This window comes from Oncorhynchus clarkii, chromosome 28 (genome assembly GCF_045791955.1).
Source record: "Oncorhynchus clarkii lewisi isolate Uvic-CL-2024 chromosome 28, UVic_Ocla_1.0, whole genome shotgun sequence".
In the NCBI taxonomy this organism is placed as follows: Eukaryota; Metazoa; Chordata; class Actinopteri; order Salmoniformes; family Salmonidae; genus Oncorhynchus; species Oncorhynchus clarkii.
Genome location: NC_092174.1, coordinates 17,103,550 through 17,124,465, shown reverse-complemented (window position 1 = coordinate 17,124,465; position 20,916 = coordinate 17,103,550). Strand labels below are relative to the sequence as shown.

At 41.0% G+C, this 20,916-nt stretch overlaps 1 protein-coding gene across 2 annotated transcripts in view; it reads left to right on the top strand.

Moving 5' to 3' along the window:
- The window catches only part of LOC139386496 (integrin beta-1-like), a 32,409-nt gene continuing 11,493 nt past the window's right edge, over nucleotides 1-20,916 (top strand). Inside the window, exons 1-6 of one of the 2 annotated variants that reach the window (XM_071132065.1) lie at nucleotides 1-445; nucleotides 15,045-15,111; nucleotides 15,561-15,646; nucleotides 16,704-16,926; nucleotides 17,234-17,404; nucleotides 17,716-17,954. In XM_071132065.1, coding sequence (XP_070988166.1) covers nucleotides 15,045-15,111; nucleotides 15,561-15,646; nucleotides 16,704-16,926; nucleotides 17,234-17,404; nucleotides 17,716-17,954 — 786 coding nt within the window. In that variant the 5' untranslated portion in view covers nucleotides 1-445. The remainder of the gene's footprint in view (nucleotides 446-15,044; nucleotides 15,112-15,560; nucleotides 15,647-16,703; nucleotides 16,927-17,233; nucleotides 17,405-17,715; nucleotides 17,955-20,916) is intronic. The other variant, XM_071132066.1, reaches the window with a different exon arrangement.

Sequence of the window (20,916 nt, the reverse complement as noted above, 5' to 3'; positions counted from 1 at the left end):
AAAACCAGACTGCGTGTGTGTTTGAAGTGCTCAGGGTCAGTAATGTTACTTAGGAATAGAAGGGTTCACAGGTCTCCTCCATTGCCCTCCAAGTAGAGTCGGTATTTCCTGTGTGGGCGGTCCTAGATAAGAATAAGTGACTGTAATTCGTCGTCCACTTTGTTGAAGGAAAAAATATTTCGCCCTAGACTGAGGATCTATTGTAACGTGTTCGGGCGTGCTGCCCCTAGTAAAATAATTTACATCCCGCTTTTCCTCGACTTTTTTTTTGTATTTTGAACGGGGCAAGCATAATTTTAAACGGATAAGGCACATCACTGACACTTTGCAGTATTTCCTTCCGTGAAAAACAGTTTTTTTTCTTTAGAAAAAGCGCACGGGATACTTCTTTTTCTCAGTAAATGCTGCTCTGAAATTATAAACAAAGACAAAAACACGAGTCAAGGTAAGATTCTATACTTTATTTTCTCAAATGATTGTCCAGCATATATTGGTTAGGCTATGCCAAGATTGTATAAACTACTGACATTTTCAAGGGATTCGACAAAGGGTATGATGAGGAATGAGTTGGGGAACTTTGGGTGGGGATAGCGGCGGCCGGATGGGGCGACGAAAAACCGAATGTGAATTCACTCGTATCAAATTGTCTAAAAATCGACATGTTTTGTGTTTATCTGTAGCCTGCCAAGGTAAATTACTACATTGTTCAGTTTTAGGCCCGTATCATTACATTTTGACGCATTTTGGTTGGTAAGCATTGTGTTTGTTTGTCCCCCATTGTCGTCCACTGTCTGGAGGGAATGTAGAAGACAAGATATCAGAGCAGGCCTTCCTTCCTACCATAGTTGAAATTTGAAGCTGACATTTTACGTGAGTCTACTATAAAATGTAGCCCCCTATGCCATGATGTAACTTAACGTTTTTTGAAGTGGATATATATCGTGTCAAGAGTTGTCGCAGACCACATTGTAACATTGTTGCCTCCATTGTCCAAAGGGGATTGGTTGGAAGGCCTGGGCTCTTGGCCATCGAGTGTCTCTCCCTGGGGTAGTCTAAAATGGACCATGTCAATCAATATGTGGCAGCCTATGTACACGTATATTTCTAATGTCATTTCACAGATGCTTAAACGGTAGTTTGTATCAAATAACTATAATTGTATTTGGGAGTGTCTCACAGCCGCCTTTGATATAGAGATTCTGATGTATGTCTTCAAATGGTAACTCAGTCAGTTTTAACAAAAAATACCTGTGTGTGTGTAAACTGTGGTTCACCATTTTAGCATTGAGTCAATCCAGAGAGGTATGTGTTGTTGTGAGTGGTTAGCTATGTTTCAATTGTCATCCTATTCAGTGTATTACTTTTGGCCAAGGCCTATGGGGTAGTAGAGGACTACATAAGGAATAGGGTGCCATTTAGGTTATGTGTACTACACTCATAATGTAGTTGAGTTGACTGTGTGCATTGAAACTGACAAGATAGATCCTGCCTTTATAATCACTTCCTGTAAGAACAGTGTAGCCAGAGGCTGCGTTCTTCAGCAAAGAAGGCGAAAGCGCAGAATGATTTGTTAAGCTGTGTAAAGCCTTCCGCATGCTTCGGTTCGGCTGGCGCCTTAGGTGAACCAAACGAGTGTGCTCGCATACTCCCTTAAAAGACCTTAGCTTGACAAATGAGAAAAAGGTGTCAATGGTACCGTTTGTCCATCTTGAGACACTGTAGCAAGTACACACATAGCAAGTAGCAAGTAAACACTCATTCAAAATAATAAAATAAAATAAAGATATTTAATGACATATTTCTTGAGTTGATGTTTTTAGTCTCTGATCTTAGTCATGCAATTTTATATATAACTATTTCTCAAGTCAAAACATTTGCATGAAAATGATTAATCTCTTGAATGACAAACACTTGATTGAAGAATCCCTACTGTTGACCAATCACCAACAAAGGGGCGTAGACTTCGGGAACAGACACACAAAAAATGTGTGTTCACAAACAGCCGAAAAACCCCGTGCCGAAGACCAAAACGAACAAAAAGCTACAAAATGTCATCAGAATATTTGCACTAATTGTTTCGGATAGGAAGCATGCAGACGCCTTAAGCACTGACACCAATCCAAATTGCTATTTGCTGTCTGGCTGAACCATTCTCGTTAATTTCTTATTTTAAGGATTAAAGTGTGTTCGTTTAATGGCCTTAGTCAGATTAATTGGGGTGAAATAAGTCTTTGATTAGGAGATCCTGTCTGATATCATAGACCTAGAACGTTTGATGACATAGCATTAATGTCTCAAGGGCAGGAGTCAAGGAGTGAACCCCCCCCTCTTGCGTTTTATCTTGCGCCTGCACGCACACACACACAGTGGTAATTACATAGGCTCAGAGTCACTTCAGATGCTTCATAATAGCACACAGACCACGGGGTAGAAGTGGTGTTGGGCTGACCCAATGAGTCACTTCCCTTCCCTATATAATACAATATATGCCATTTAGCAGAAGCTTTATCCAAAGTGACTTGGTCATATGTTCATACATTGCCTTCTGTTAGTTACGTTGTTAGGACTTAATGCAAAAATCCTGAACTATCCCTTTAACGCCCTTTATCTGCTTAAGTCAGATGAACTCATGGTTAGCTAATTTCCCCCCAACATCGGACACTCTAGAGGATTAAATCACCTCGAGCTCAACATACAAATGGCCTGGGAAGTAATGGTACTTTTTGCGACTAAAGCCACCCTTCAAGTTAGGTTTTGAGAGTAAAAAAAAAAAAGTTATATATATATATATATATATATATATATATATATATATATATATATATATATATATATATATATATATATATATATATATATATATGCTGTGTATTGTAAAATTAAGCTGTGCGACAGTCCACACAATTTAATATCCAACTTTTTACCTAAATTATTCATATATGTTAGTATTAAACTGTTATCTACTTATTCAAAACATAAGATTAATCTGTAAATTTTATTTGGTTACAACACTGAATAAGATGTTGGCGAAGAACCATTTTTAAGGGGCTACAGGAGGGCGCACCGGGCTACGCACTGAAAAGTTGACAGGCAAGCAATTTTTTTTTACCGGAAGGCTAGTCAACTATCTAGTAAACACTTTGGAGATGAGGTTGGTCTCTTTTTTAAATTTATTTTTTTAAACGCATAATCTTGTAATTTAACAAAATAGTAAGGGACCGTATGCCTAATTTAACAAAATAGTAAGGGACCGTATGCCGATAATAACAGTGGTAGTATTTACACTGAAATGTCAAACATGCTATTTGCTAACTCGTTTAGCTAACTTTTTTACAACACCAATCACAAAACATTGATGACTTGATCACAAGATAACACTGTTGAAGGTAATATATTTCTTAAACGCTGTTGAGTATACCCATAATACGGGGTGCTACGCTACCATTTTTATGACTAACTTTGTTCATACTGGACGTAGTTTTGTAAACCAATGCTAACTAGCATTAGCGCATTGATTGGAAGTCTACAGGAACAGCTGGCATTCTAGCTGTTCCCATAGACTTCCAGTCATTGTGCTAATGCTAGTTGGCAACTTAATTCAAACTGAACTCAGTCATAAAAATGGTATCCAAGTGTTAATATGATTCTGGGAAAGGATTTCCCAAACAATCCCTTCAACAGCAACAATAGCACCGGGCTAGCCTAGGGTTGTGTCCCAACTGGCACCCTATTCCCTCAATAGTACACTACTTAAAAAGTAGTGCAAAATGGTCTCTGGTCAAAAGTAGCGCACTATAAGGGTGTAGGGTACCATTTGGGACGCTAGACTAGGAGTGTCCGAATAATATCATACTGTATGTTGTAGGCTATATGACTGATCTGTCATGGGGTCAAACGTCTTAGAGTAGGTAGGAGTGCTAGGATCAGCTCCCCCTGTCCATTGTTATTCATTGTGATTTAAAAATTCTAGACTGATCCTAAGTCAGCACACCTATTGTGAGATGCTTGATACATACGACCCCCTGAGTTGTCCGACTGATTCAACAGATGACTGGCCAGTACTGATTCAAGGCATGTTGTTCAGGCTTGCTAGTCAGATATGAGTCACATTGCAGGCTCAAATGAGTAGACCCCTCAGGCCTGGCAGTGTCGACTAAAATGAATAGCCCTAGACCCCTCATTGTGGAAGTTTGCATTAGTCATTTTATGTGTTTTAACTCTTATGTGTTCTGGATCTGGAACATGACTAAGTTGGAATGTGTTCTCTGGGTACGATCTGAGATCATGATCAAGACCTACCCCCACCTCCTTTTCTGGGAGGAGTTACACATGTTTGCTGTAGGTAATATATTTAGGCTGCAGGTAGCCTAGCGGTTAGAGCGTTGGGCCACTAACCGAAAGATTGCTAAATCGAATCCCCGAGGGGACAAGGTATAAATCTGTTGTTCTGCCCCTGAACAAGGCAGTAACCCACTGTCCCTAGGCTGTCATTGTAAATAAGAATTTGTTCTTAACTGACTTGCCTAGTTAAACAAAGGTTAAATAAAATAAAAAATATTATAATTGTAACGGGCTGTATGTACACTATCAAGTGTCTCAGAGTAAGAGTGATGATCTAGGATCAGTTTAGTCTTTTAGATCACAAATAATAGCTTTCATGGATGGGGGGCTGGTCCCTGGTCAGCACTCCTACTCTGAGACGCTAGATACATTATGGCTAAGATCATGTCAAGAAGGCAGCTCTTGTTCACACCATTGAGTAGCCTACTGGCTTGTAGACGCCCCCCGTGAAAACACATCAAAAAATTAATTGGATTCATTGCAGGAATTCCTCAGTTTAGGTTGTTTCCTCAGTATTCCCTTGTACGACCCAATGTTCTTGCTGATCCATCCACACAGTGCTGTTAAGGGAGAGCAGCATACACAGCAGTTGAATTAAAGGTGCAATATGCAGAAATAACTCAGCCTTTTCCTGGTTGCTAAAATTCTAATAGTTTGCTTAAATTCAGTTTGTGACAAAACAAGCAATGCAAAGTGTAGAGAATCATTATACCATCTAAACAGCTGTGAAATACATTTTCAATGACCAAAAAATGTTGTATTTTCAGCTGTTTGAAGCTGGTGTATTAAAATCGGAACCGAAGAACGGAACGCATAGAAATAGCGCACATAGAACATATCTGCCGCTTCTTATACTTGCTTTTGATGACATTGACAGATCTATAACTCAGATTTCTATGTGCATTTGGTCAGGTCACCCAAAAAGTTACATACTGCAGCTTCAAAGAAATGTATTAATTTTCTGCTATGAGAGCTAATACACAGAGGGAGAGAAAGAGAGAAGGGGCGGTGGGTGAGAGTGCACTGTGACTTACGCGAGCAGGTGGGAGTTGACAAGGAGAGTGGGGGTTGAGTGTCCGTTAACCTTATTGAGGGACAACCAGACCGCTAACCTAGAACAAACAATGCAAACATATTTTGTGGGGTTATCATTCATACCCCACCATTCACTCATTGAATGTGTTGATAATATTTTGATTCAAATGCACACGCAAATGTATTTTACACGTTAATTGACATAAGGAGTACCATAGAAATGTGCTTATTTTGTACACATCCCTATTTGTGTGCAGCCAAAAGTGGTCTGCCGACAATCGTGGTTTCATGTGGTTAACCAGCGAGGTGAGTGAGGCCGTGAGATGTGTGCACCATACATACTGGTGTGGTCTGTCTCTTTCTATATCACCGGATGCAGCTCAAACAGTTCATAGCTAGTTTAGCGACCACTTAGCAACAAGATGAAACCTTCCATAAACACAACCAACTGACTCAGTGGATAGGTGTTAGGTCTTGTACTGTCTCCCCCTCTCTAAACAGGATTGTGTTAATCATTACGAATGACTGCAATATGCTCCCTTTTTTAGCTGCCCCTTGAGCAAACATTAGGCCTAGGTTTGATGTTTGCTCAAAATCTTGCATATATTGGTGAGGTATTGACATCTTAACCTATGCATTTTCTCTATTTTAGCATCCATAATGCAAGTAACTTTTTCTAAACAATTACATATCACTATACAATTTTGGAGTGCAGGCAGTTTGTCGACTTTTGTACAGCAGACTAGCAGAGCTGTTGACACATTCTGCATTGTGTCAAGTACACACGTGGCGACCTGTGTGTGTGCCTGAAGCTTCCATGATGCGTCCATTATGCTGGAAACCTACAGACTGTTTTTAGATTCAAAACCAGGCCATTCTTACACACAACTCAGCAGACTCTGACAGTGACCAAGTCAAGTAAGCAGTAGGAAAGAGTTTTACGGAGATATTCTCACTCATTTTTCTACTGTCTGTTTTGCATAGGAATGTCAAGAATGTCACTCCCAAGGCTGGTGAGTGGGTCGAGCCTTAGGGTTACATGCATAAGGGACAGGGCAACTAGATGTGTCTGCAATGGAATGTTTGATGAATTTACATCACAGAGCGAGATAATATTTCTGCCCCCGAGGCATGCTTCTTTCAGCCAGGTTGTAGATTAAACCACCCTGTCTTCAATATGACCTGTCTGCATCCAATGACCGGCAGGGGATTGGTTTAGGGAATTGGGTTACCTCTAGTGTTCTCCCTAGGTACCCTTTTAAGACCTATAGAAAACAATTTGTTTGGTCAGTGGTAGACGGTGGTAATATAATGTAGTTATTTCTTGAGTTCGGTTTGCATTGCAGTGACTGAGATGTGGTTGGCTTCCCTACCTCAGTTGAGTCTATGTCGCTCTGGATAAGTGTCTGCTAAATGACCTTAGGTCTTCAGTAGACCTTATATATTTCACTGACAGTCTGTAGCCTAAAGCAGAGTTTACCAAACCAAGTCCTGGGCCCCCCCTGTGTGCACGTTTTGGTATTTGCCCTAGTACTACACAGCTGATTCAAATAATCAAAGCTTGAATAGTTGGTTATTTGAATCAGTTGTGTAATACCAGGACAAAAAAAACGAAATGTGTGTGGAGTGGGGGCTGAAGGATAGGTCTGCCGACTGCAACAGTTAGACTGCTCTCGCTCTCTCTGTTGATCCTGACCATACAAAGCCATGATTCGCCAGAGTTTATTCACACCAATATAAATATTATGCTCTTAAATATGCCATGACAGACAGCGTCTGTTCACAGTTGCAACACAACAGATTCAGAAACGTCACTTTAAAATCCCTTGATGTTTGTACAGGGTTTTTCATTATAGTAGTAGTTTGAGCAAAGATTCTAGCAAATTGTAGATGCAAAGGGCATGAAATTGACGCTTCTCATCACATTTCCCCCTGTTGTCATCTCTCAAAGTAGACATGGGTTATTTCATCCCTACACAAATCACTGATTGTATCCCATGACTGATATACTGCTTTTAGAAAATTGATATTCCCTTTCCCATGATCTAGTCCTCAGCCAAGATGAGTCATGGTTTCCCATGCTAAGAGAATGGATTTTCCCGACCGGTGACTGGGGCTGCGTGCACTACTTTCGAACCGGAGCCCTATAGGCCCTGTTCAAAAGTTGTGCACTATATATGGAATAGGGTGACATTTGGGATGCGCCCTGGGAAAGGCTTACCACCACAGCAGACCAGCTGTACACCCTTAGAAAGTTACCTCTGGATGCAGTTTTACAAATCAGATTGGATACTGTTTGACTGTGTGTATTTTGATGTAGCCAAAGACATCTGGTGACTCTTGGGCCTAGATTAAATTCCCTCTCAAATTTAACTGACACCCAGGTGGTTTAGACTAGAGGACGACGATTATGATTTTTCAACGCCGATACCGATTATTGGAGGACCAAAAAAGCTGATGCCGATTAATTATATATATATATATTGTAATAATGACAATTACAACAATACTGAATGAACACTTATTTTTAACTTAATATAATACATCATTAAAATCAATTTAGCCTCAAGTAAATAATGAAACATGTTCAATTTGATTTAAATAATGCAAAAACAAAGTGTTGGAGAAGAAAGTAAAAGTGCAATATGTGCTATGTAAGAAAGCTAACGGGACACGTTACGTCTATGTAAGAAAGCTAACTACACCTCTAGCAGGACACGCTAGATAATATCTAGTAATATCATCAACGATGTGTAGTTAACTAGTGATTATGATTGATTGTTTTTTATAAGATAAGTTTAATGCTAGCTAGCAACTTACCTTGGCTTACTGCATTCGCGTAACAGGCAGTCTCCTTGTGGAGTGCAACGACCGTGCAATAATGGCAGGTCGTTATTGCTTTGGACTAGTTAACTGTAAGATTGCAAGATTGAATCCCCTGAGCTGACAAGGTGAAAATCTGTCGTTCTGCCCCTGAACAAGGCAGTTAACCCATCGTTCCTAGGCCGTCATTGAAAATAAGAATGTGTTCTTAACTTACTTGCCTAGTTAAATAAAGGTATTAAAAATAAAACAAATCGGCGCCCAAAAATACCGATTTCCGATTTTTATGAAAACGTGAAATTGGCCCTAATTAATCGGCCATTCCGATTAATCGGTCGACCTCTAGTTTAGACACACAAAATGCCGGAAAATGTTGCTCAATTGGCAGCATTGTCTCTCTTAGCTGTGTTTGTCAGGTTTCACAGTACCAGTTCTTCCATATAGCGTCCACATGCTTCCAAGCCGAACGAGTTCAGAAGAGTTTGTGCATATATTATGACATTTTGTGACTTGTGTTCTTTTTGCACATTGTTTTTTTTTTAATCCTGGCTGTCCGGGCACACATGGAGGCAAGCTGAAGTCGGTAGCCGAAGTCTACGCTCCTTTGTCTGTAATTGGTCAACAGTAGGGATTCTTCAACAATCTTTGTCATTCAACCAGAGATGACTCATTTTCAAGCACATTTTTTAATTGAAAAATACTTCACCAAACATCTTAGTTAGATGTAAAATTGCATGACTAAGATCTCTTCTGCAAAAACGTCAAAATTAATGACAGATTTCTTGTATTAATTCTGACTATTTTGAGGAAGTTTATAGTGGCTACGGCGTCTCACAATGGGAAAAACAGTACTATTGCCGCTTCTTGTTTTTTCAAGTGAAGATCTTTTTAAGGGAGTATGCAAGCACGCTCGTTCGGTTCACCCTAGCAGAGTTTGGCTATGTGCCGGCCAAACTGACGAATGCTGATGCCTTTAGCCTAGGCTACCAATGTTCTTTCTGGATAAAAAGGGGGCTTAGGTGCTCAGTGTGGCAGGGGGCATTGTGAAGGGTGCGGTCAGCCCATGTGCACGGCTGGATTTTAGTGGCCCCATCTTGGTGGTGTAGGTCGATTATTTTTTTACATTTTTTTAAGCCAATTTCCTGCAATTCTACAAATTTCTCCAAGGAGCTGAGAGAAAAAGTAATAGTTTTGAAACATTGGCCCTGGCCAAAAGTAGTGCCCTATATAGGGAATAGGGTGCCATTTGGGATGTCTCCTAGATCAGTCAACCCCCTGCAATTTGGTGCTTTGTAGAGGATGATACCCTGAGCTGGAAACAAAGACTTTCTCTCTCTTACCCTCTCACTCACAAATATGGTTATCACTGAAGCGCTTTGGTGGAGATGGCCTGGCCAGTACCCCCACAGGACGTGTTACTTTTATATACCTTGACCCCCCCCCCCCCCCCCTCTTACATTGTATCCTTCCTCTAAAATATATTAAATAAATACAAATCCTCGTCAATTTACACACAATACCCCATAATGACAAAGCAAAAGCAGGTTGTTAGACATTTTTTAAAATTGATTTAAAAATAAATAACGTACCTTATTTACATAAGTATTCAGTCCCTTTGCTATGAGACTCGAAGTTGAGCTCAGGGGCACCCTGTTTCCATTGATCATCCTTGATGTTTCTACAACTTGATTGGAGTCCACCCATGGTAAATACAATTGATTGGATATGATTTGGAAAGGCACACCTGTCTATATAAGGTCGAAAGAATTGTCCGTAGACCTCAGAGACAGGATTGTGTCGAGGCACAGATCTGGGGAAGGGTACGAAAAAATGTCTGCATCATTGAAGGTTCCCAAGAACAATGGTCTCCATCATTCTTAAATGGAATACGTTTGGAACCACCAAGACTCTTTTTAGAGCTGGCCTCCAGGCCAAACTGAGCAATCTGAGGAGAGGGGCCTTTTCCAGCTACAATAGTAATTTACATCATTAACAATGTCTACACTCTATTTCTGATCAATTTGATGTTATTTTAATGGACAACAAAATAGCCTTTCTTTCAAAACGAGGACATTTCTAAGTGACCCCAAACTTTTGAACAGTAGTGTATGTAAATATGATAGTTCCGTTTTTTTATATATATTTTTACATTTAAATTAGCAACATTTTCGAAAAATAGCTTTTGCTTTGTCATTATGGGGTATTTTGTGTAGATTTGAGGGGGGAAAACGATTTAATCAATTTTAGAATAAGGTTGTAATTTAATCATGTGGAAAAAGTCGAGGGGTCTGAATATTTTCTGAAGGCACTGTAGGCTAGGCTGTGTTCACGTACGCAAATGCCTGAGGTAGTTTGTGTGTGCTTGTGTACAACTACATGTGGAGTCTTTTCCAGAGACAAAACTTCCTCAAATCCTGCCCAAGCTGATCATTTTGTCAAGAAAAGAAATACAGTACTGGGTGTACTTTTGAGATATTTCAGTGATATTTGTGAAGTGGGTAATGCTACAGTATAAGATACCCAATAAGGCTATTTCTGCTCTCTGACTCTCTTTAACCAAGTATTGTTGGCAAGGCGGACTCTCTCCGTCATTCTTTGTGTCTTTTACCGGGCTGAGAGAGGGAGAGAACTTGAGAGGTGCTGACTTCATAAGTGAGAAGAACTGGGCAGATTCCAGGCCGTCAGAGGAAATGTGTCACTGGGAGAGAGAGCGAGAAGGAGGAGGACTTTGGGGAGGCATGTAGCTGCCGGACCATATATGGGAGTAGAGGACTCACACCTCTCTATTCTCTGCTCTGTGTTAGGAAGCAGTGGTCTTGTCAAGCAATGTGTTCCAAATGCCACCCTATTCGCTATATAGTGCAATACTTTTGACTATAGTCCTATGGGGCCTGATCAAAAGTAGGGCACTATATAGGGAATAGGGTGCCATTTGGGATCCTGGGGTCTCGTTCATAAACCGTGTGTACACGCATGTTTTTCATGCAAAGTTGGCATTTATAAAAACTGAACTTGACGTGAAAATGTGCTCACCTTTCTACAAACTTGAGACCATGCGTACGCACAGTTTCTAGTGGTTGAAGTATTGCATTTAGGGATGCACGATATATCGGAATTGGACGATATTAGCTAATGATGCCAACATCGGTATCAGCCGATGTCTAGTTTAACGCAGACATTAAAAACTGATGTCAAAGCTACCGTGCATTCCTATATAACGTAGGTACATTACGTAATAACGCCACGTACAATGTTTCTCTAGATGTGCAACACAGCATTCCTAACCTAGCCCACAATGTCTGCTGTGTGGATCGAGCAGTCAAGAAGTCGAGCAGTCATTTGAAAGAGTAAGACAATTTCAGCGAGACAACTCAAAGGCGAAATCCATTAAAGGCAAGATGATGGAATTCATTGCCCTTAACAATCAACCGTTCTCTGTCGTGGGTGATCTTGACTTTTGCTGACTGGTCGGGCGCCGGTACACACTACCAAGTGCGCTATTTTTCAGATGTTGCCCTACCGAAGTAACACAGTAATAGTGTCACTGCTATTAGCTTCACGACATACATACTATGGAATGCCGTTTGGGTCTTTGCGTGTCAAAAAATATACAGTAGCACTGTCAAAGCTGTACAAAGAGTCTGCAAACAAGCAAACACCGGCCACGAACTATGTTTTTACAATACCGTGTTGGTAATAAAGCATAATTTGTTCGGCTGAAACTTCTGGGGTAGCTAGCTTTAGCTTGGTACCTAGCTAGCACCAATACAACCAGATTGAAACAAAAATGGCCAGTAGAAACTGCAGTCATTTTCATGATTCTTAGCAATGATTTAGGAATCCTTGTGAGTAAGTATTAGCTAGGTTGCCACTTGTTGTTTGCCTATTGAAATTGAACTTCAGTTCATGAAAATAAATAGCTAGCCAGCTACTTAACCATGTTGCCCAAAGCTAACATAATAAGATAGCTTAATCTGGCTAGTGAGGCCCGACCGGACCGAGTTATGTGTTGCAAAGCTAGCCACAATAAAGATTAGGCACAATAGTGGAATTTGCAGTTTGCCTTCTAAGTAAAAGTATGTAATTGACAGTGATGCAAATTAATACAAATAGTAGAATTATGCAATACTTTTATTTTGAAGGCTAACCCGCAAAGTCCACTATTGTAGCTAATCCTTATTGTGGCTAGCTTCACATAGATGGGTCCGACCACCATTAATCAAATAAGAACTGTCTTATAAATTAGGGTCCTTTTAGATGACACCTAGCTATATAGTTAGCTAGCTAACTATAGCTACTGAAACAGATGTTGTATTATTTGACACGTCAAGTTGTTATTTGACACGCAACGACCCAAAGGGCGTTCCATAGAAATCCTTGTTGAGAATGAAATGACTCAACAACGAAACAGCACAGCAAGTAAGTGAAAGAAATAGGTTTTGATTATGTTTTACTGGTAATGGGGACATGCGTAAATGCCAACAAAATAACTTTTTTTGTGTGTGTGTGAACTTTATTTACCTAGGCAAGTCTGTTAAGAACAAATTCTTATTTACAATGACGGCCCGGACGACGCTGGGCAAATTGTGCGCCGCCCAATTGGACTCCCAATCACGGCCGGATGTGATACAGCCTGGATTCGAACCTGGGACTGTAGTGACGCCTCTTGCACGGAGATGCAGCGCCTTAGACCGCTATGTGTGTTAAGCATTCTAGTACAGTTAAATAGTTAAGAGGCCGCAAGATTTTTACATAGCGGTATCGGGTTTTTTGGCAAGGAAAATATTGGGTATCGGCCAACTTGCCATATTGGTGCATCTCTAATTGCATTGCAAGTAGATAAAATGGACATGCTTATTCATAACTATGAACAGGTTCATAATAAGATGCAATCATTTGCCATTAGTGAGAGTAGAGAATTTATTTAATTGCATTTTAAAATAATTAGGAATAGGCCTCTATTTCCTAGGCTATTTATTTAATTTCCATGATCCATGCGTAATCAATTCCTCACTTTTTTCTGTGATGGTTTCATAGTCACGAGGTAGCATATGCCTACAACAAGGATACCGTTCTTCCCATCGCTTGTATAATTGGATCCGCTTTACAGTACTAAATAGATAAGCCAGTTCATGTATTTTGCCATATGCCATCCGATCCGGGGCGCAGTTTATTGACGTGGAACAGACCGTTGTAGGTTACTTCTGTAGCTTAAGTCTGAATATTGTCATTTCAAATTTATCGAGTAGACTATTGCATTTTTACACATAATATTTTCATAACCATTGCAGAGTAACTTCTTCGCCTTTTCTAACCACGATGGGTTCATATTCCCAAAGTAGTCATAGTCTACAACAAATCACCATGCACATCTCTCATTTATTTGGCCCTATTAGATACACTATTTTAAGTATTTACCTCTATGCATCAGAAAAGAAGTGTGGTTAATATAGCATACAGATATTTAGTATTGAAGTGTGCATGGCTACCACTGTGAGTAGACATTGTTTCAGAATTCGCAGGCAGCGCAGCATAGGTTGGAGAAAAAGTAAATGCTAAACATTAGGCCCTATTAATGGTCTGTTTACAGGTCCACAGCTATTTGCAATTGTTGTTCTTTCATAAACTTTTTGTCTAGGCTTATAGCAAATGTTTAACTTTCTGCCATCACCTCCAAAGACATTTGATCAAGTTCGTTATTGCTATTTCCTAATTCGAATACTTCCAAATTATACAGCAAATAAGGGCATTGCTGTCACCATAAAATATTTTTTTAATGCTCGTTGACACTCGCACAGTTTCAGGACCGGTCTGATTTACAACGGGGAACGTGTATGTATGGCGTGCACCAATTTTAGAAATCTCTTTGTTTGTGTGCAGTCTTTTCAGGAATGGCGCACGCAGATATTTACTGTGAAATGTAGGCAGTGCAATGCTTACAGATCTTCTCTGTATCGGGGTTAGCCCAATATGAATGTTGGCCACCATGTTTCCAAGGTCTTGACACGAAAATGACATCAGAATTCAGCTGATTACTTTTTCTTCTTCTCCTAAATAGTTTTTTGATGGGTTTTCTGTTCAGTGACAATGGTGGTAGTGTTCTGAGTGCTGCATTAGTTTCCTATTTATGTTAAAAATGATTAAGCTGCAGCAGCTCGAACAATGTCTTCCTTCAAGTGCTGACGAACACATTTAAAGCAAGGACTTTGACTCCTGTCCTCTGTGTATCTCTAGGGGTGTGTAGGTCCTTATCTGAAGATGACCGGACTAGATATTCCCATCCCTGACTACCTTCATGATCCCTACATGAAATTAACTTGCTTTGTTCGTGTTGTGCTAAATGTTTTGCACACTTCTCAAAACACCCTCATGATAGAGGCCTAACAAAAAGTTAGATTTGGTCACATACAGGAAACGTCTCTAGATGTTCTCACACTTAAAACCCTCCACCAAATGCTTTACCACAGCTTCATAACCACTGACATGCATATTCTACACTGCGACTTATAAAGAGGTCCTTTTGTACGGCTTGGAAGATGCCAGTATCGCGATTCTTGTTTAGTATCTTGGCAAGGAAACAAAACACGAAGCATATTTAACTTCTTTAGGAAAACAAACATTATGTTGTCATCCAGAGACTCATATATTTATTTTCCAAGCTGTAGCACACAATGTTTTACATTCAGCAGGTTTTTAAGACCAGGGAGTCTTTTTATACCTATATCGCGATATCTTTTCCGTTACAGCCCTTTGTGGCTTCTTGCTTTTAGAATATGATATGTGCTTCATTCAATCCATGTCCAGTAGATTGAATTAATCCACTGTCTGTTTTTGTCTCCTTTCAGATGGATGTGAAGCTACTTTCTATAGCAACATTATTAGGAATCCTATGTTTCTGCAGTGCACAGCAAGGTAAGGTCATTTGAGACACACACAAGACACACAATGTTCTACATCTTGCTGTTTTGTCTGCTCTATTGACTTATCTTTGTTGCTCTTTGATGCATATTCTTCAGATCATGATAGTGTGGCAGTTAATTTTAGGATTGCATTATGGTTTTAGGAGACCAGTTGTCCTAATGGGAGGATGTTGTGTATTCAAAAAATTGTCTACAGCTGCCTGGCTTTCAATGGAATATATTGGAAGAAGTGAAATAGCATGTTGAGCCAGCTAGAGGGGCAGCTTTAAATTTCTGCATCCCAAATGAACCCTATATACAATGTAGTGCACTACTTTTTGACCATAGTAGACCACAGTAGTGCACTAGACGGGGAATCGGGTGCCGTTTATGACGCAAACTTTCTGAATGCTGCCAAATAGTTGTGGCTGTTTCTTACAAAGTATTGCTTCTTCCTTTCAGAGGGCAGTGATTGCATCAAGGCGAATGCACAATCATGTGGGGAATGCATCCAGGTGGCAGAGAAATGTGGATGGTGTACAGACGCTGTAAGTGTGTCTTTTGATAGTTGTTTGAGTGCACACGCTCACAGGGGCAGAATGTTTCGACTTATCGAACTAGAAGCAGTTACCTCAACGGTGTTTGTATTTAGAGGTTAACAATGGCAGGGATATCATTCCAATACCAGTTAAAGAGCTTGCTGTGAAATGGTGGGGGGGGGGGGTGCAGGCAACTCAGAGTATTGTAATGCAGAGCCGTCGTGAGTCACGTTGCAGAACATAACTCACCCTGACGCTTCCTGTCAGAGCCTGCCTGGGGTTGTGTCCCAAATGGCACCCTATTCCCTACATAGTGCACTACTTTTGACCTGAGCCTTATGGGGCCTTGTCAAGTGTAGTGCACTATATAGGGAATAGGGTGCCATGTGGGATGCATGCCTGTTCTTTATCAAAGGTCAACAATGCAGGCTGCTGAAGAACTTAGTGCAGTCGGCCTGTTTACCAATCTCAATGAGCAACACCAAATGTCAGGTACCTCGTTCAACACTGATGAAACAGAAGCAAAAACTGACATCTTCAGCAATAATACCCATTATAAAATTATGTGTGATGGTTTGATTCAGAAAAATCCCCTTTTTAAGAATGACGCCAGACATAGTACTATTTTCATTCAGACTTGGCACATTGTCTTTGGCAAACCACTGCAGTACCTTGTGTGAAATGATGTGCATCCAATCTAAACTTTGCCTGTTCCCGACGGAGAATGGCCTATTTCTGTGTCCCAAATTCGCTCTATTCCCTACATAGGGCACTACTTTAGTCCAGAGTCCTATGGGCCATGGTCAAAAGTAGTGTACTATATAGGGTGCCATTAGGGACGCAGAGAAAGTGTTCAGGTAGCTTGCACATACAGGGTAACATTAAATGGCTAGAGGACAGAACTCATTAAAATCCAAACCTCCAGGGCATTTCTAGTCAAGGGCCAGTCTTGACAGGCATACCGTGTATTTTTGTATCTATGATAACTATTGTGAAAAGTTGATAAATAAAGTTTGGGTTATTTGTCATCGCTAATGAGGACGTGTTTTGTTTTCTTTCTCTGCAGGACTTCCTGAAGCAGGGAGAGTCTAAGTCAGCTCGCTGTGATGAGCTGAAGTCCCTGATCACGAAGGGCTGCAGTAAGGCCAAGATCGAGAACCCCCGGGGCAGTATCTCCATCGACAAGGACAAGCCCGTCACCAACCGCAAGAAGGACGTGGCCGAGAAGCTGAAGCCTGACCAGATCACTCAGATCCAGCCCCAGAAACTCAGCCTCAACCTCCGATCTGGTAAAGACTTAAATCTGATCCTATATCAGTACAGGTCAGGAGTTATCTTGTAGGTCATAATGAATAAGATTAGATGGACATTGAGGAACTGATCCTAGATCAGCAATCCTACTCTAATAAGAGGTTTTGTGAATACCGGCCCTGCCTCCTGCTAGGATATTAAATATTTCTTGAACTTTCCATTAACATGCAGTCATTGATGGGTATATCTAAATTGTCAGTCAGAATCATGTTGCTGTTTGTATCATCCGGAATGATGAAGTCATCATGTTCTCTGAATCTGTTCCATTCTATTTCCACCATGCAGGTGAGGCCCAGACGTTTAAGCTGAAGTTCAAGCGGGCAGAGGACTACCCCATCGACCTCTACTACTTGATGGACCTCTCTTTCTCCATGAAAGACGATTTGGAGAACGTCAAGAACCTGGGGACTGACCTGATGCGTGAGATGCAGGAGATCACGTCAGACTTCAGGATTGGTAAGACACATTCAACTTTAAAACGTTCAAAGTAAAACAATTCTTTGAACGACTATGAAAGGTCTTCTTTATACAGATAGGTAGTTAGTTGCTGGGCATCTCTGCCTGTCTGTAGACCAGCTACAGGGTTATAAGCCGAGGGACACCACTCCTCAATGTTTCTCTCCTGCCTCCCCCTGCCGCTAGCCTGTCTTTGGATGTTAGATCTTGGTTTCCCAACTCCTGTCCTTCCTCCTTAGCTACAGCCAGATGCTACCCATTTCTGCCTCCTCTGCCAGCTCTTTCTTAACCTTGACTGTTTTCCTAACCAGGTTTCGGCTCATTTGTGGAGAAGACTGTGATGCCCTACATCAGCACCACCCCAGCCAGGCTGTTGAACCCCTGCACGAGCAATGAGAACTGCACCAGCCCTTTCAGCTATAAGAACGTGCTCAAGTTGACCGAGAATGGGCAGCAGTTCAACAGCCTGGTCAGCAAGCAGCAGATCTCTGGAAACCTGGACTCCCCTGAGGGAGGCTTTGATGCCATCATGCAGGTGGCGGTCTGTGGGGTGAGTGACCTGGCCTGGGCTAAGTGTGCTAGTCTCCGTTAAGGGCCTGCATTCATAAAGCGCAGAGTAGTACGACTGATCAAGATAAGATTACATGGACAGGGTGGACCTGATCCTAGATCAGCACTTCTAATATAAGACTCTTTATACCAGCCCAGAAGTACAGGAATGTTCCAAATCGGCTAGAATGGTGAATGATTGAAATAATACCAACCAGTGGAAAGTAGGTCTGTACCCCAAAAAATAAAAAGTTGTCTGTTCATTCGACCAATCGGTTGGTTGAAAATATATTTCTCCATATATAGACACATCCTATGCATTTTAATCAAATCAACTATAGGCTCCGAGCTTGTCTGATGCTTTAAGCGAACTGTTTGATTAAATAATTAAGACACACAAATGACTAGCAGGAGTCCGACCGCAATTGATTTGATTGTGCTGGGTCTGGCTCAGACTGTGTTAAAACAAAACTGCGAGTGACTGTGACTAGCACCCGTTGTTTCTCTCTCCTCCCTGCTGTAGCGACCACCACAGAACACCAACAGTGTGTTCACACTGCCCGTGTTGCTGAAGCTGCAACATAATTGCAGCCATTTCTGACTTAAATGTTGTTACTGAAATCCCTCAATTTGTTTAGTTAAAACATTCCCTATTCCCTCAACTCTTGCTCTCTTCACATGACACATGTATGCATCACATGCATGTGACCAATAGGGCCTGACCTATAGCATATCATCAATAAATTGGTTATTACTAAATCTGAACACCGTAACCCGTGACAGCAAAATGGATGCAGAGGACGTGACAAATAAACTTGAAACTGGGGAATGTTTATATATTTTTGAAATTTTATTTTTACATTTTTATTTTTTTTATACCCCTTTTTCTCCCCAATTTCGTTGTATCCAATCCAAGCTACTATCTTGTCTCATCGCTACAACTCCCGTACGGGCTCGGGAGAGACGAAGGCTGAATGTCATGCGTCCTCCGATACACAACCCAACCAGCCGCACTGCTTCTTAACACAGCGCGCCTCCAACCCGGAAGCCAGCCGCACCAATGTGTCGGAGGCTACACCGTGCACCTGGCAACCTTGGTTAGCGCGCACTGCGCCCGGCCCGCCACAGGAGTCGCTGGTGCGCGATGAGACAAGGACATCCCTACCGACCAAGCCCTCCCTAACCCGGACGACGCTAGGCCAATTGTGCGTCGCCCCACAGACCTCCCGGTCGCGGCCGGTTACGACAGAGCCTGGGCGCAAACCCAGGGACTCTGATGGCACAGCTGGCGCTGCAGTACAGCGCCCTTAACCACTGCACCACCCGGGAGGCCCTGAAACTGGGGAATGTTTACTGGTTGCTCAGGAGGTAAAGGGGAAGTCAGATGTGTGGAACAAATTTGACTAGTTGTGGAAAATACTGGAGATCAAGAAAAACGTGAGGCGCAAGCGCTGCCTGCATTTTATGTGTGTCAAACGGGTGCTGTTAGATTACAATATACATTTTCTGACTGTAAACATTAAATAAATAAGCATACCAGAGAGTCATTTTTTTTTTATAGCCTTTATTACAGCAAAGACTAAAGTCGCATTCATTCGTGAATGCTATTCCCGAAATGGAACGGTTTAGGCCCATTTATTGTTTACTCTAATTATTCAAATCATGAATGACTCCTATGCTGGGATAACATGAACTAATACATTATTGATTGATACAGTAGCCTACGTAAGTATTGAAATATAGGCCTAAGTAAGACTAGACAGGATGTGCTCTTAGGCCTACAGCTCAATGGTGGTTATACAAGGATAATATACTAAGCCTACCAATGAAAACAACATTATTTATTATTATTGTAATAATGATGATTATTATAATAATAATAATAATAATAATAATAATAATAACAGAAAGAAGATCAAGGAAAATGAAGGTCACTACTAGAAATACAAATCATTTAGAACAGTGTAAACACCACTAAATAAATGATAAATAATACCAGAGAGGCTGGTCTAATGGAAAACAAGTGTAAAGCCTTTATTACAGCATAACAAATATTAAAAACAGCTGAATTTGTGTACTTTATCTGACATGTTGTGGTTGCCTGAGGCTTGGTGCGCACAGAATCAGTAGGCTATTAATCACACAGGCATCAGGATCAGTCTTATTTCTGTAGATGTGACGATTTATAAAACCAGGCACATTAAACAGTTAGGCTATTGATTTATAGACCTAATTGGTTCCCTCTCCTCGATTTTCTTAGACAATTAAGGCAAGGGCTGTTTTCGTCTCCTATCTTCGCTGCTGTCTCCCCCGCATTGTTCTCCACACCAATATGCTGGTTAACTTTGCTATTATGCACATTGCAACATGGTCTAGGAAAAGTCGTCAATTTAACAGTGCACTGTGTTTCAGAACCGCGGACAGCGACCACTAGCCAATGCGGGACAAAGCGCATTTGTTATAAAATAATATTATTTTTGCACCATTGTTTTTACATAATATAAGCATATACAATTTCAGTAGCAAATGTCTTACACCGATGGACTGTGTCGTCCCCACGGCCACCACACTCCAAAAAGCAAGTTCTGCAGTCTCTAGTTTTGTCTAATCTTGATTATTGTCCAGTCGTGTGGTCCAGTGCTGCAAGGAAAGACCTAGTTAAGCTGCAGCTGGCCCAGAACAGAGCTTCACGTTTTGCTCTTATTTGTAATCAGAGGGCTTATAAATACTATGCATGCCAGTCTCTCTTGGCTAAGAGTTGAGGAGACTAACGTTTCCTATAAAAATAAGAAGTGATGCAATGTGTTAAATCCCAAATTGTTTGCATAGTCAACTTACACACTTATCCCACCAGACAAGCCACCAGGGGTCTTTTCATAGTCTCCAAGTCCAGAACAAATTCAAGAAAACGTACAATATTATATTATTATTGCATGGAACTTCTATCTCATATTGCTCAAATA